The 14,388-nt window shown below is 40.4% G+C and overlaps 1 protein-coding gene across 3 annotated transcripts in view; it reads right to left on the bottom strand.

Moving 5' to 3' along the window:
• Window positions 1–970: 970 nt before the first annotated feature.
• Window positions 971–14,388, bottom strand: part of LRRC69 (leucine rich repeat containing 69) — a 123,090-nt gene continuing 109,672 nt past the window's right edge. Inside the window, exons 7-8 of one of the 3 annotated variants that reach the window (XM_074319069.1) lie at window positions 13,116–13,245; window positions 7,460–7,585 (exon numbers count right to left, since the gene is read on the bottom strand). In XM_074319069.1, the coding sequence (XP_074175170.1) occupies window positions 13,138–13,245 (108 nt within the window). In that variant the 3' untranslated portion in view covers window positions 7,460–7,585; window positions 13,116–13,137. Of the gene's footprint in view, window positions 1,129–7,459; window positions 7,586–12,303; window positions 13,246–14,388 lie in introns of those variants that run through there. The other 2 variants (XM_074319070.1, XM_074319068.1) reach the window with 2 other exon arrangements.

Genomic DNA, 14,388 nt, shown 5'->3' with positions numbered 1-14,388 from the left:
GAATATGAGTATCCACTCAGCTTCCCACCAGAAGTACTACCAAATAGTTATATAAATAAATCTATTTCTAGTGGAGTTTAAACATAAAATTATGATTACATTTCTTGTTTTACTGAACACACAGCAGAGCATGAATCAAAATCACCTCAGGATTTGTTTAAAAGACTGCTGGGCCACACACTCTCCCATTTCTGATTCAGTAGTCTGGGATGGGGCCAGATAATTTCCATTTCTAACAATTACTCAAGTGATTGGGATGCTGTGAGACACACTTCTAAAAGCCACTGTTCTACACAAGCTATACCATATATTATTATAACTTTTCTTAATTTTCTGTTCTCCTTTAGAGAAAAAGAGCCAAATGTTCATTTCAGCACTACTGCCCTGGCGTCTGTCAGTTTCATTTGTGAAAAAAATAATTAAAAATTTAAAAGCAAGAATAAAGTGATGTTATTATGTTATTAGGAGTAACCAAACCTGGGTTTCCAGGCTTCTACTGATTTTTAAGTGGAATAAAGATTTTATCTTAGTCAATAAGATGTTAGTGCCTCTTAAAGAATAAGAGCTCAACTGAAATCATACAAATGTGATACAATTTTCTATACTAGTGATACTAAAAAGTAATTCTTTCTAACTTTCTAAAAAAGTGATACTCTTTCATTTGCAAAACATGCATAAAATACATACGTGTCTCCATCAAAGTCTCTTAATACCAGAAAAGGAGGGTGGTCATAAAATGACAGGAAAAAATAACACTCATTTGCCACATAGATCTTTAGTTTTCCATTTATTATTTTAAAGTCAAAGGAACAGCACACCTACAGTCTAACCAATCTAAAAGTAGATTGTAATGCTTAAAGTGGGATCTTTACAAGTAAATTATTTTTCTTCTTTTGCTTAATGAATTGACAAAAAGAAAAGATACAGCATGGTATCATAATTAGGGTATTATCTGACTAGGTGTGCAGAGCTCACAGGGAAACTTATATGAGACTCTAAATGAGATTGTCACCTGCTCTACACTTGAGCAATCCCAAATAGGTTTGGGCCACGTTTATTAAAACATTTGTAAGAACAAATTAATACCTGAAGAGGTACCAGATGTAGATTTCTGCTTATTTTCCAGTTCTAAAAAAGTAAAGATTAAAAATAAAATTAAGTCAGTGCTCAATAAATATTTTTGAATAAAATATTAGTTTGCTCAGAGATTTTTTTTTTAATTAAATTTATTGGGGTGACAATTGTTAGTAAAATTACATAGATTTCAGGTGTACAATTCTGTATTACATCATCTATAAATCCCATTGTGTGTTCATCACCCAGAGTCAGTTCTCCTTCCATCACCATATATTCGATCCCCCTTACCCTCATCTCCCACCCCCCACCCCCCACCCCCCTTACCCTCTGGCAACCACTGACTTCTAAAGAACACACTATTCTATTTATGCTTGATTTGCTATTTTCCCACATACAGATAAACTTGACTTGCTATGAAAGGCATACCCAACACTAAATAAAATTCAAACAATAAAAGCTTATCTATGCTTTTACCTAAACATATTATTATATTGCCCAGCCATAAAATGTTTGGTAAATCACAGTACAGAATCCACATAAAACTAATGTCTGTCTTATAGGGATGATAAATGGATCAATCAGCAAACATTTATTGAACTCCCAATGGCCATCTTGGTTTTGCCTGTGCAGCATCTATTTCCCATGGAAATTAGTCTTCCTAATACTCTTTGTTCACTGTCTGCAATTTTCATTAAGATCTTTGCTGGCTGTGTTTCAGGTAGGTTGTTAAATAGATGGCTTAAGGTTTATACTTCACATATCTCTGATCTTACTTCTCAGTGTAAAAATTAGGTAGTCAAAAACTCTGTTATCCAACTTAGTGTACATGTCCTGACCACTAATATCGGAAACAATGGAACCTCAAAAGCTTACCATTTTTTGCTTTACAAACAATTTCTGAAGTCAACACAGCTCTCAGTGAGAGAATCCAAAACAGTCACACAACTACTAGTTTAATTGGTTGATAATGCTACTTAGTCTTATCATGAATCCATTGGCCCTCATCATTATCACAATCTACAGTGAATTTCCTGTCAGAAAGGCAGAGTAGGTAAATGCTGTGCTTGCATCCTCTCAGGACCACATCAAAATTACAACTAAACCACAGAACAACAATAATTGAGAATTGCCTGACATCTAAGTGAACAGAAGTTCTATAACTATGAATATACAGAAGAAACCACTTTGAGACAGGTAGGAGGGTTAGAGACATGACACAGGCTGGTCCCACATCCAAGTGTGGCAGTTAAAAAGCAGGAGGGATATCTCCACTGCAGAGATCCCCCCTGAGGAGCAAGGGATCAAAGCCCCACCTGAGGTTCCCCAGCCCAGGGTTCCAGTGATGGGAAGAGAAGTCCCCACAGCTTCTATCTGTGAAAACCAGTGGCGATTATGGCTGAGTGAGCCGGAGGCCATCTGGAGCCCCAGGTGTCGTCTTAAAGGGCCTGTATATGGACTTGTTCGTTGATGGACTCTCTTGCTCAGAGCTCCAGCACTGGGGCAGCAGCTTGAAAGGTGCCAGGGACATATGGGGGAGAAATGAATTGTCTGGCCTCAGGACAAAGGCAGGAAGGGACAGCTTTTACCCAGTCAGAAGTGCTAGTAGAACCTATTATTTCATTGATGATCCTTCTCCGCTCCTAGCATGCCGAAACACATGGCCGTCAAATCTGAGTCTCCATTAACCTGTTTAACACCCTTCCTTTGCCCCACCCTGGTGATTCTGAGACTCTGCTCCACCCAACTTGCGGGCCCATCCAAGCCACTTCCAGTGACTTTTCCATACAATTGGCCTGCCTTTCCTAAAATTTCACAAAGATTCACAAAAACCAAACAAGCAGCATCTGGCCTCAGCCAGGAGGACACACACAACCCACACAAGGGACACACCTGTAGAAACTGAATCAGGTGACCAGGGAGACTGCACTATCAGGCCCCACAGGACATCTACTACATAAGGCCACTCTACTAAAACCAGGAGACATAGCAGCCCTACCTAATACACAGGAATAAATGCAGGGAAGCAGTCAAAATGGGGAGACAAAGAAACCTGTCACAGCTGAAAAACAGAATAAAGATCCAGAAAAGGAACTAAGTAAAATGGAGACAAGCAATCTACCAGACACAAAGTTTAAAACACTGGTTATAAGGATACTCAATGAAGTTAAGGGAAGAGTAGATGAACTCAGTGAGAACTTTCACAGAGAGATAGGAAACATAAAAGTGGAGATAGAAAGCATTAGAAGGAACCAGTAAGAAATGAAGGATACAATAACTGAAATAAAGCATATATTAGAGGGAATCAACAGTAGATTAGATGAAGCAGAGGATCAACTCAGCAATTTAGAATTAAAGGTAGCAAAAACACCCAATGAGAACAGCAAAAAGAAAAAAAGAACCCAAAAGTGGGTTTAAGGGGTCTTTGGGAAGACATCAAGTGTACCCACACTTACATCACTGGGGTAACAGAAGAAGAGGGAGAGCAAGGAATTGAACACCTATTTGAAGAAATGACAGAAATTTCATTACTGTTTTGTTTACTCTCCCACAAAAAATCTTTGAGGGCCCATTTAAAGGTTCAAACACCTAAGCACAGTTACTAATCCTCCCTTGAGAGAGTAATAGCCTTTCAATCCTGGTGATAAATCAGTGGGGAGCCAAAGTCATACATCATATCACCTTTACATCCACCTATGATGTGACTATGATGTGCTCAAAGGATACATGGCACTATTCTAATGATAAAATATTTTGGATAAAGTTGAGAAATTGTACAGAATCTCTGCAAACCTGACTTTTTTCCCAAAAGGAAGTTTAGTTTATCAATCAACAAACATTGATTGAAATCCTCAATGGGAGTCTTATTTTTACTTGTCCAGAATCTATTTTGCATTCTGCTGGAATAAAATCCCTCCTTTTCTTTGGAGAACCACTCCTTCTCTGATTTCAGTGTATATGTCATAGGAGAGAGATAGCAACTGATCCAATTCTCTGGCTCAAGATATAGCCATATAACTGAGGCCCAGCACATGACCCAAGACACTCCAATAAAACCAAAAAGCATCAGCTCCAGGGCTTTCTCTGGATCTATTGAGAGAGGGAAGCTCTCCTTTTACTGTCAGAGAACACAATGTAGGGAGTTCCTACCTGACAGCAAAACCAAGACAAATAAAAGCAGAAATAATACATAGAGAAAGACAGATTACAGATGATAAATTTGGGTACCTGGTCCAGCATGACTAAATACTCAGCCAGACCCAGCTCTGGGCCTTCTTCATTACTTGAGTTAGTGTATGAGTTGGGTTTCTTAAAGTGCAATGAAGAGTTCTGACAAATTACAGCAACCTAAATCCTGCACCACATTAGGGAAAGGGCCAAAGATATCAAGATATATATATATATATATATATATATATATATATATATATATATATATATCCCTGCCTCTAAGATTCTTTTTAGCATCTAATTGGAAAAATGAGACATAAACACAAAAAATAACTAGAAATATAAGGCTCAACACAATGATGGTTTCTACATAAGTTCAAAGAAGGGAGACACCACCATAGGCTGCATGTTAAGCAAATTGCACGATGTAAGAAAATGGTGAGCTGAATTTTGAAGGATGACTAACATGTGGCTTCCTAGAGAGAAGCAACATGAAAAGACATTTAGAAAAGGTGAACTATGAGAGCAGAAATCCAAGAATATACACATGTATTGGGAAAACAATACAATATAAACAATAAATCGATCATAAAATGTTGACTCGTGAGAGATCAATAATAAATACATTAGTCTAGGGGGAAAACATTCATAAGTAGTCTTCCAACTATAGACACATATAGTATTTTAAATCTACTCTGCAAGAGATCATACTGATTAATTAGATTATATTTAACTGTTGAAGAAGAGTTTATTCATATGTTTTTTAAAGGGGTGATGTTGAATAACAAATAGCTATGTCATTTTTTTTAACATTTATTTTTTATTCCCATCCACCCCTCGCCCCTTCCCTTTGGCAACCAGCAACTTATTCTCTATACCTATGGGCTTGTTTTTATTTTGTTTTGTTTATTCAGTTTCTTTTTTGTTTTAGATTCCATGTATAAGTGAAATCATACAGCATTCATTTTTCTCTGTCTGACTTATTTCACTTAGCATTATATCCTCTAGATCCATTGTGACGGGCCAGCCGCCACGAGTCGATCAGTACCTGAATGGGGGAGTGGGAATGAAATAAAAGACACACACAAATGCTAATGCGGCCGGTCTTCAGTCATTCTGAAGCCCTGAGTTTATTATCTCTAACCAATATATACAATTTGAGTACGTGCAGTTAAACGAAGAAGATATGCATTATCTCAGTGAAAGTAAATCTTTCCAGCTTCAACCTTACTTTGACATAGAAGATACAAGGTCACTGAAACTCACAAAAGTAAATATTTCAAGGAGACAGAATCTACTATTTGTCTAGAAAGCCCTTAGTTTTTTGTGTCTGGGAACTGGCCGTTTTCACCACATTCCTCAGCAGCCGTTAGGCGCTTTTCAGATAAGGCAGAGACAATGTTATGGGGGCAGAAACCGAGCCAGTCTGCAAGGTTCAGGGTTGCAAGAAACCATGGCTCCCCACATCTCCCCCTTTTTTATTTTATAAAAGCAAAGTCCATCCAGCCAGGATGGCGAGGTGACGGTGCCTGACTTAGGCATCTCAGGACGCCAGCCTCAACTTACCCGTCTTTGGTACTCATATTTTATTAATACAAGCCCTGTCTTAGGTGTTGAAGCGGCTCCCAAGTATTTGCCCGTCGTTGACTAACCCGCCCCTCTAAATGCATGGGGGAGAAAGACTTAAGGCTTCGCCTTGAGCTCAAGCTGATGGATGTCAGCTCGTAAGTCTAACATCCTGCTGATGAAACATCTGATGAGGATAGGGAGTAGGCACAGAACCAAGCAGACACAGATGCCCAATGTAAGAAATATTATAACAGAATGGGTAATATAAGGCATAGAGGGCAAAACACTCCTAAGAACATCAACAAACTCAGAGGCAGCCTGAGCTGCATCAAATTTCAAGGGTTCAGCTTCTCTCATACTTTGAACTTTATCATGAAGCTGAAGCATATCTAAAGACAAATTAGCATTATGCCAAATTCCTTGAAGATGTAAACGAACCCGATTTCAATCATATTGACTATTATTATACTTTTTAGAAGTGACACATATCCAATGATATTCTGAATGACATTCTAAATGAGATTTAACTTTCATACCTTGAATGACATTTTCCATATACTGAACTGTATCATAAAGGGCATTCACTTTTTGCTCTAATTTCTCATCAATAGCTTTTTGGGTCCCTAAAGCTAAAGTAACATTTTTTGAAAGAGTATTAACATAATGAGCATTTTGAATAGTCTGAGAAAGAGCCACAGCTGCTGTAGCAGCAGTTGCAATAATAGTAACCAAAGCCATAATTCCTGTAATTAGAAGTCCAATAAACCGCTTTGGTCTACTCAAAGCATACTCAATTTCTTTGAAAATCTGCAAACTTCTTTCAGTATACCAAGGTCCAGAAATATTAACAGGAAGCATAACAAAAGATGGTTGTTTAAGTATCATAACATGAGTTCCTGATGGTACCCAAGAAATACAATTTGCTAAAGAACAATTGCTACAGGATACATGAAATTGATTTTCTACAAAGTGTACATTAACATTTCCAATCAACAGTGCATAAGGAGAAGGAACACAAGCAGATACATTAACAGTCTCAGCAACAATAGTCCAATCTCTAGTTTTGTCTTTCAAAATCCTCATGGGCAGAGAGAGCCTGGTTTCAACCTTATCCATTGTTCCCATAAGCCTCCATAGTGAATTTTGCTGATACTGCGTATCAGAAGTCCAAAGTCCAGAAGTCAGTTCTCTGGCCCATCCTGACCGGTTACTTCTTGACCAGTCAATGATATATCTGTTTGTCCCGGGGATGTCATAACGAACAGGATCATTGCCAGGACAGGCTCTCCATGGGACAGTCTCAGTATTTAATTTTAATCTTTTATTGCAAGATGGACGCGATGGAGGGACGGGCAGATTTATTCTGCGTCCTCCTGACCAATCGCCTAGCATGTTAAGACGAATAGTCCATCCAACTAAAGAGTCATTAATGTGCATAGTGACAGGAGAACTGCGCAAGCACCCAGATGTAGACCTATTTTTTGCAATACAAATAGGCAAACCTATTCCTATACCATTATAAGTGAACTTCTTCTCCAAATGCTGTTTCATGTGTCCATCAGAGGGCAGTCCTAAGACATGGGTGTCATTAACATAGACTGGAATCTCAGGACCGTCCCACACTGTGGGGTGGAGGATTGGTGGATCAGGTACATAGGCCCAATACGTCTGGTCTTTTTCTGCATTGTTGAAGACTATCAGCCTCATCAGTAGGTAGAGGGTCCACATGTCGCACCAATCGTTCTGGCAGCCACCGAGGGCCTTCTGCATCCTGTGGAAAAATACATACATGTCCTCGTCCCCATATGAGGACTGGATCTGGGCCTTGCCAAGAGCCCGTAAGTGGATCTTTCCATTTGACTAAAGCCTGAGGGGCAGTAGAAGGATGCCAAAAACGTTCTGCAGCACTTTTACCATGGGCATCCAAGGTCAAGAAATTTTGAATAAAGAGAGAATGAGACAGATAATTATGAGGCGTCAGGGGATATAACTCTCCTTTTTTTATTTTATGCAAATTAACTTTCAATGTACCATGAGTCGCTCAACAATCCCTTGTCCTTGGGGATTGTAAGGAATGCCAGTAACATGATTGATCGAAAATTGCTGGCAAAATAGAAAAAATTTTTTGCTGGTATAACCTGAGCCATTATCTGTTTTAAGTTTTTTAGGAGTTCCAATCATGGCAAATGCAGCAAGACAATGTCTGATTACATGTGACGTTGCTTCTCCGGTCTGAGCCGTGGCCACAACGAATCCGGAGAAGGTATCAATAGAGACATGAACATATTTTAACTTTCCAAATTTAGGTATATGAGTCACATCCATTTGCCATAAGTCATTAGGACGCAGGCCTCGAGGGTTGACTCCATAATGAGGCACAGGTTGGAGATGTGAACAATCCGGACACTGTTTTACTATCTGACGTGCTGTTTTTCTGGTTATTTTATACTGTAGTCTCAAGCTCTGGCTATTTTGATGATGGAGACTATGAGCCTTTTGTGCCTTTTCTATTTGAGTCAAGGCAATGAGCTGAGTAGCAGAGTCTGTAATTTGATTTCCTGAGGCTAAAGGACCTGGAAGATTAGAATGAGCTCTAATATGGCCAATGTAAAATTTCTTACAGCGTAACTGAATGGCCTGTTGTATCTGAAGAAACAGGTCCTGAATAACAGGATTACTGGTGCTAATAAAAGGTACCGTTTCTAAATTCCTGATGGCACGAACCACATAATGGCTGTCAGAGAATAAATTAAAAGACTGAGAAGCAAAGTCAAGCAATACCATATGAACTGCTCGAAGCTCAACTATCTGAGCTGAGGCAGGAGGTGTCTGTACTCTTTTAATGACTTTTTCATCGAGCGCATAAACAGCTACACCATTGCTAGATCCATCAGTAAAAATATTAGGTACAGCAGGAAGAGGAGTATGTGACACTATTGAAGGAAAAATTGGATCATGATGTTGAAAAAATTGAAGCAATTTATGCTTGGGATAATGATTATCCAAAGTTCCCACAAAATGAGCCAATGCAATAGGAAAACTGTTTGTAAACTGCATCAGGCCTTGAATTTGTGTTTTGTAAAAGGGATAATAATAAAATCTGGCTCTTTTCCATAATATTTTCGAGCTTCTAGGCGGCTCTCCTGAATTAAACTGGCCACAAATTCATAATAAGGAGTAAGATTCTTTTGTGCAGCCACATGGAGGTGTATCCATCTAAGTGGCCCTTCTTGCCACAACACTGCTGTGGGTGTATGCTTGGTGTCCAGAACATACACATATAGAGGTTTAGAATAATCTAAAAAGGAAACATGCTGTTGCTGAATGGCTTTCTCAACCTTAGAAAGAGCCTTCCTTGCAGGCTCAGTAAGAGACCTGGAGGAGGTTGGATCAGAATCTCCTTTTAAAATTTCAAACAGTGGTTTAAGATCTCCAGTAGTTAATCCCAAAGAAGGACGTAGCCAATTAATATTTCCCAACAGCTTTTGAAAATCATTAAGAGATTTAAGATGATCTTTCCTAAGCTCTATTTTTTGGGGAGTGAAATACTGAGCAAATAAGTGCCATCCCAAGTAAGAATAAGGCTCACTTCTTTGCACTTTTTCAGGTGCAATAATAAGACCTGAGGCTAGAAGGTTCTTTTTCATATCTGTAAAGCAAGCTAACAACATTTCTTTTTTTTTACAAGCCAATAAGATGTCATCCATATAATGAATGATATACACAGAAGGAAACTGTTTTCTGGTGTTATCAATTGCTTTACTAACAAACTTCTGACACAAGGTAGGGCTATTGGCCATACCCTGGGGAAGGACTCTCCATTGATACCTTCTTACAGGTTCCTGGAAGTTTGGACTAGGAATGCTAAAGGCAAATCTCTTACAATCTTGGGGATGGAGTGGTATATTATAAAAGCAGTCTTTCAAATCTAGCACTATTTTATAAGTATCCTTTGGAATAGCAGAAGGATGAGGTAACCCTGGCTGGAGAGCACCCATAACTTCCATAGTTTCATTTACTTTTCTCAAATCTTGTAATAATCTCCATTTCCCTGATTTTTTTTTAATTACAAAAATGGGTGAATTCCAGGGTGACGTAGATTTAATTACATGGCCTTTATCAAGCTGCTCCTGTACTAGCGCTTGAGCGGCTAATATTTTTTCTTGAGTAAGGGGCCATTGATCTATCCACACAGGCGTATCAGATTTCCAAGTTATTGCTTCTGCAGTTTTTTGGTGGAGTACAGGTAAATCTATGACCCCTGGGGAAAATATCCCAGACCTGTTCTTTGTAAATTAGGGTTAGGCGAAATAGGTTCCTGACGTCCCTGTCCCTTAATGCCTAAGCCTTGTCCTGGGAGAAGCCCTTGATCAAACATTTGCTGAGTTACTTGAGTGCTTGGGCTATAAAGATAGACTCCCATATTACTCATAATATCTCGTCCCCACAAATTAACAGGCAGGCCGGGAATAATATATGGCTGGAAAGTCCCTTGATGTCCGTCCTCATCCTGCCATGACAACAAATTACTGCTTTGCTTAGGGGAATGAGATTGTCCTATGCCCTGCAAATCTGTAATAGTGTTTTGCATCGGCCAGTTAGATGGCCAGTGTTGTGCAGATATGCAGGAGACATCAGCGCCAGTATCCAAAAGTCCCTGAAAACCTTTTCCATTAATTTTAAGCTGCAAAACAGGTCGATCTCTTTTTATTTCCTGAACCCAATAAACATCAGAGGAACCGAATCCTCGGTCTCCACGTTCCTGATTTTGCCTATTTTTTCTTATTTTTACACGAGGCAAAATAATTAGCTGAGCTATGCGAGTTCCAGCAGGTATGACTGAAACATTCAAGGGTGAATGAGTCATGATTTTAATTTCTCCGGTAAAATCCTCATCAATAACTCCCGGGAAAACCTGAATCCCTTTCATAGTGGCACTGCTTCTTCCTAATAATAAACCTACAGTTTCTGGTGGTAGTGGCCCAAAGATTCCTGTGGGCAATGCTTGCATTCCCATCTCGGGAGTTAGTACAATGTTGGTGGTGGAACACAGGTCCAATCCTGCGCTACCTGAGGTGGCCTGAAATAAATCTGTGATGTATTTCCTCTCAGAGGCTCGTTCCCTCTTTGTCCCTGCATCTGCGCTGGGATCTGCAGTGCCCCATAGCATTGTTGATTCGGGGCCTGGGGCTGGCCCCTCACCCAGTTTCCCTGGATGGGCTTTCCATCTTTATCTGTCTTGGATCTGCATTCATTGGCCCAATGTTTTCCTCTCCTGCATTTAGGACACACATCTGGAGGCTTTCTCACAGGAGCAGCCGAGTTCTCAGATTCCCCTTTATGAGGGCATTGAGCAGCTCGATGTCCCTTTTTGCCACAAGTAAAACAAGCTCCAGAGCGACTTCCTGCATTAAATCTTGCTTGTTGATACAGTATTTCTTTCATAGGCTTTCCCTGAATAGCAGCCGCTATGGCTATGCCCTGTGTAAAAGAGGAACCTACATCAGAGCACAAGCGAATATAATCAGATAAGGTTCCCTTTTTTCTGAATGGTCTAATAACAGCTTGACATGCAGAATTAGCATTCTCATAGGCAAGCTGTGTTATAAAGGACTGAGTGGCCATTGATGACCCAAAATCCGCCCTGCAGCTGTACAGAGGCGAGATACAAAATCTTGAAAGGGCTCATCGGGTCCTTGCCTTATCTGAGAAACATGATCCTCTTTGCGGAAGTATCTGGCAGCATACGCCAGGCATCTTTTGCTGCAGCAGTGGTCTGAACATAAGCTCCTGCCACAAAGTCCATCTGATTCCTTAATTCAGCATATATTCCTTCTCCTGCTAACATGTCAAAAGTGATGGGAATTTGTCCTGAGGCATTCTGATTAGCTTTCTTCTTGCAATTTTCATAAAACTCGGATTTCCACAAAAGATAATCGCCCCCGGAAAGGCAAGCATGAGCAATATGCTTCCAATCCTCTGGAGGAGTAGCTTCATTAGACAAAGCATCCAGAATTGCTAAGGTGAAAGGGGCAATAGGGCCGTACTGTACACAAGCCTCTTTTAACTCTTTTAATTGTTTCCATTGAATTGGCCTCCATTCTCTAAACCTATTTCCTTCCTGGTCAATCCTGTCAAAAAGAGGATATACTCCAAATTGTTCTGTGGATTCCCCCTGCTTGTGAGCTTCCTCACAAGCCATTTGAAGAGGGAACGCACATTAGAGTCTGATCCTGGCTTAACATAATTCGGAGGCTTAGTAGGCATGTCCCAAACTGGGGGCTGCAACGGAGGACCCCACATACAGAGCTCCTCAGGAGGTGGTGCAAAGGAATAACTCTGGGGGATCTTTGCCCGAGGATTCCATTGTTCTCTAAAAGGAATCTGGGGACCCGAGGACAATTTCTTTGTCCACAGCAACTTTAAGTTCAATCAACTGTCCCTGAATCATCTTTATCTGATCTGCAAGAGAAAGTGTAGTGCCTGCAGGTTGTCTGCCTTCTTGAGCCATAGCCACCAAAGGAGGGTATATGTTCCTATTATGTTTGGCTGCTTCATCCTCTGAGTCTTCCTGATCCTGAGAGTCTAAATCTTCCCAGTCCTCGACCGGAGGTTCATAATAAATAGGCTCTGTATCTTTAAAAAATTCTTCTGTGGGTTTGGCTTCCTCCCCCTTTTCTCTCTCTGCCAGAGAAGCGGCAGATGAAAGAATTTCTTCATTGCCAGCTTGTTTTACTTTCTCTAGCTTACAGCTCTTACGCCTGAGATCTAAACAATCTCTAATCAAGGTCCACAACCCGAATGTTTCTACAGGGATCTGCTGAGGTCCGTGGGCAGCATAATAATCTTGTAACTGCTCTCCCACTTTCTCCCAAGTTTCCAGACTGACAGTGCCTTCTTCTGGAAACCATGGACAAACTTCTTTTACAAATTCTAAAAACTTATCTAACTGTTCTCTGCTCACCCGACTGCCACGGGCGGCAAGCAATTTCTTAAGTCCTCTAACATACAGGTCCTTGCTGCTAGCGTGACCCATCCTTCACCCTAACTCGGCCCTTCTTTCAAACAAAGAAAACACTCTGATGCCCGTCTGGCCGTGCCCCTCGCGGAACCAAATCTGTCTTGGCTAAGGCGCTCCGGTATAATTCCCCGGACAGGTAGACAGAAGTCCAGTCGCCGTTATGCCGTATGACAGAACCGGAATCGCAGATTAGGGCCCAATCAAGCTCCGTAACACGAAGTCGTGGAGCTATCACTCACTCACACACTCATTCGACCGAGGGGTATTGTGCCTTACTCACCACGCATCCACTGATAAGCTCTCTACGAGCTGGGCCCTTGCCACGTGGTGTTCCTCACTGTTACCCCCGTATTCAGGTCCCTGTTCGGGCGCCAAGTGTGACGGGCCAGCCGCCACGAGTCGATCAGTACCTGAATGGGGGAGTGGGAATGAAATAAAAGACACACACAAATGCTAATGCGGCCGGTCTTCAGTCATTCTGAAGCCCTGAGTTTATTATCTCTAACCAATATATACAATTTGAGTACGTGCAGTTAAACGAAGAAGATATGCATTATCTCAGTGAAAGTAAATCTTTCCAGCTTCAACCTTACTTTGACATAGAAGATACAAGGTCACTGAAACTCACAAAAGTAAATATTTCAAGGAGACAGAATCTACTATTTGTCTAGAAAGCCCTTAGTTTTTTGTGTCTGGGAACTGGCCGTTTTCACCACATTCCTCAGCAGCCGTTAGGCGCTTTTCAGATAAGGCAGAGACAATGTTATGGGGGCAGAAACCGAGCCAGTCTGCAAGGTTCAGGGTTGCAAGAAACCATGGCTCCCCACAATCCATCCATGTTGCAAAAGATAAGATTTCATTCTTTTTTAAGGCAGAGTGATACTCTGTTGTGTAATTGTACCACTGTTTCTCTATCCAATAATCTATTGATGGGCATTTTGGTTGTTTCCGTATCTTGACTATTGTGAATAGCACTGCAATAAACATAGGGGTACACATATTTTTTCTAATTAATGCTTTGGATTTCTTTGGCTTAATACCCAGCAGTGGAATTGCTGGTCATAAAGTAGTTCTAGTTTTAATTTTTTTGAGGAACCTCCATAATGTTTTCCATAGCGGCTGCACAAATTTGCAATCCCACCAACAATGCGTGAGGGTTCCCTTTTCTCCACATCCTCGTACCAATCTTGGTGTTTGTTGATATATTTATGGCAGCCATTCTGACAGATGTGAGGTGATATCTCATTGTGGCTTTAATTTACATTTCCCTGATAATGAGTGGCATTGAGCATCTTTTCATATGTCTGTTAGCCATCTGTATGTCCTCTTTGGAGAAATGTCTATTTAGGTTCTCTTAATTTATCTTTCTGCTCATTCATTAGTGGTGTATGTAAACACAACGAATTTCCATATATAGATTCTGAATTCTGTAATTTTACTGCATTCATTTATTAGTTTTAATCATTTTTGGGGGTGTCTTCAGGGTTTTCTATATATATCATGTCATCTTCAAATAATGAGAGTTTTACTTCTTTTTCTGATCTGCCTTTTTT

Source organism: Rhinolophus sinicus, linkage group LG14 (genome assembly GCF_036562045.2).
Source record: "Rhinolophus sinicus isolate RSC01 linkage group LG14, ASM3656204v1, whole genome shotgun sequence".
Classification (NCBI taxonomy): Eukaryota; Metazoa; Chordata; class Mammalia; order Chiroptera; family Rhinolophidae; genus Rhinolophus; species Rhinolophus sinicus.
The sequence above is the reverse complement of the archived record's forward strand: the minus strand, read 5'-3'. Positions and strand labels throughout refer to the sequence as shown.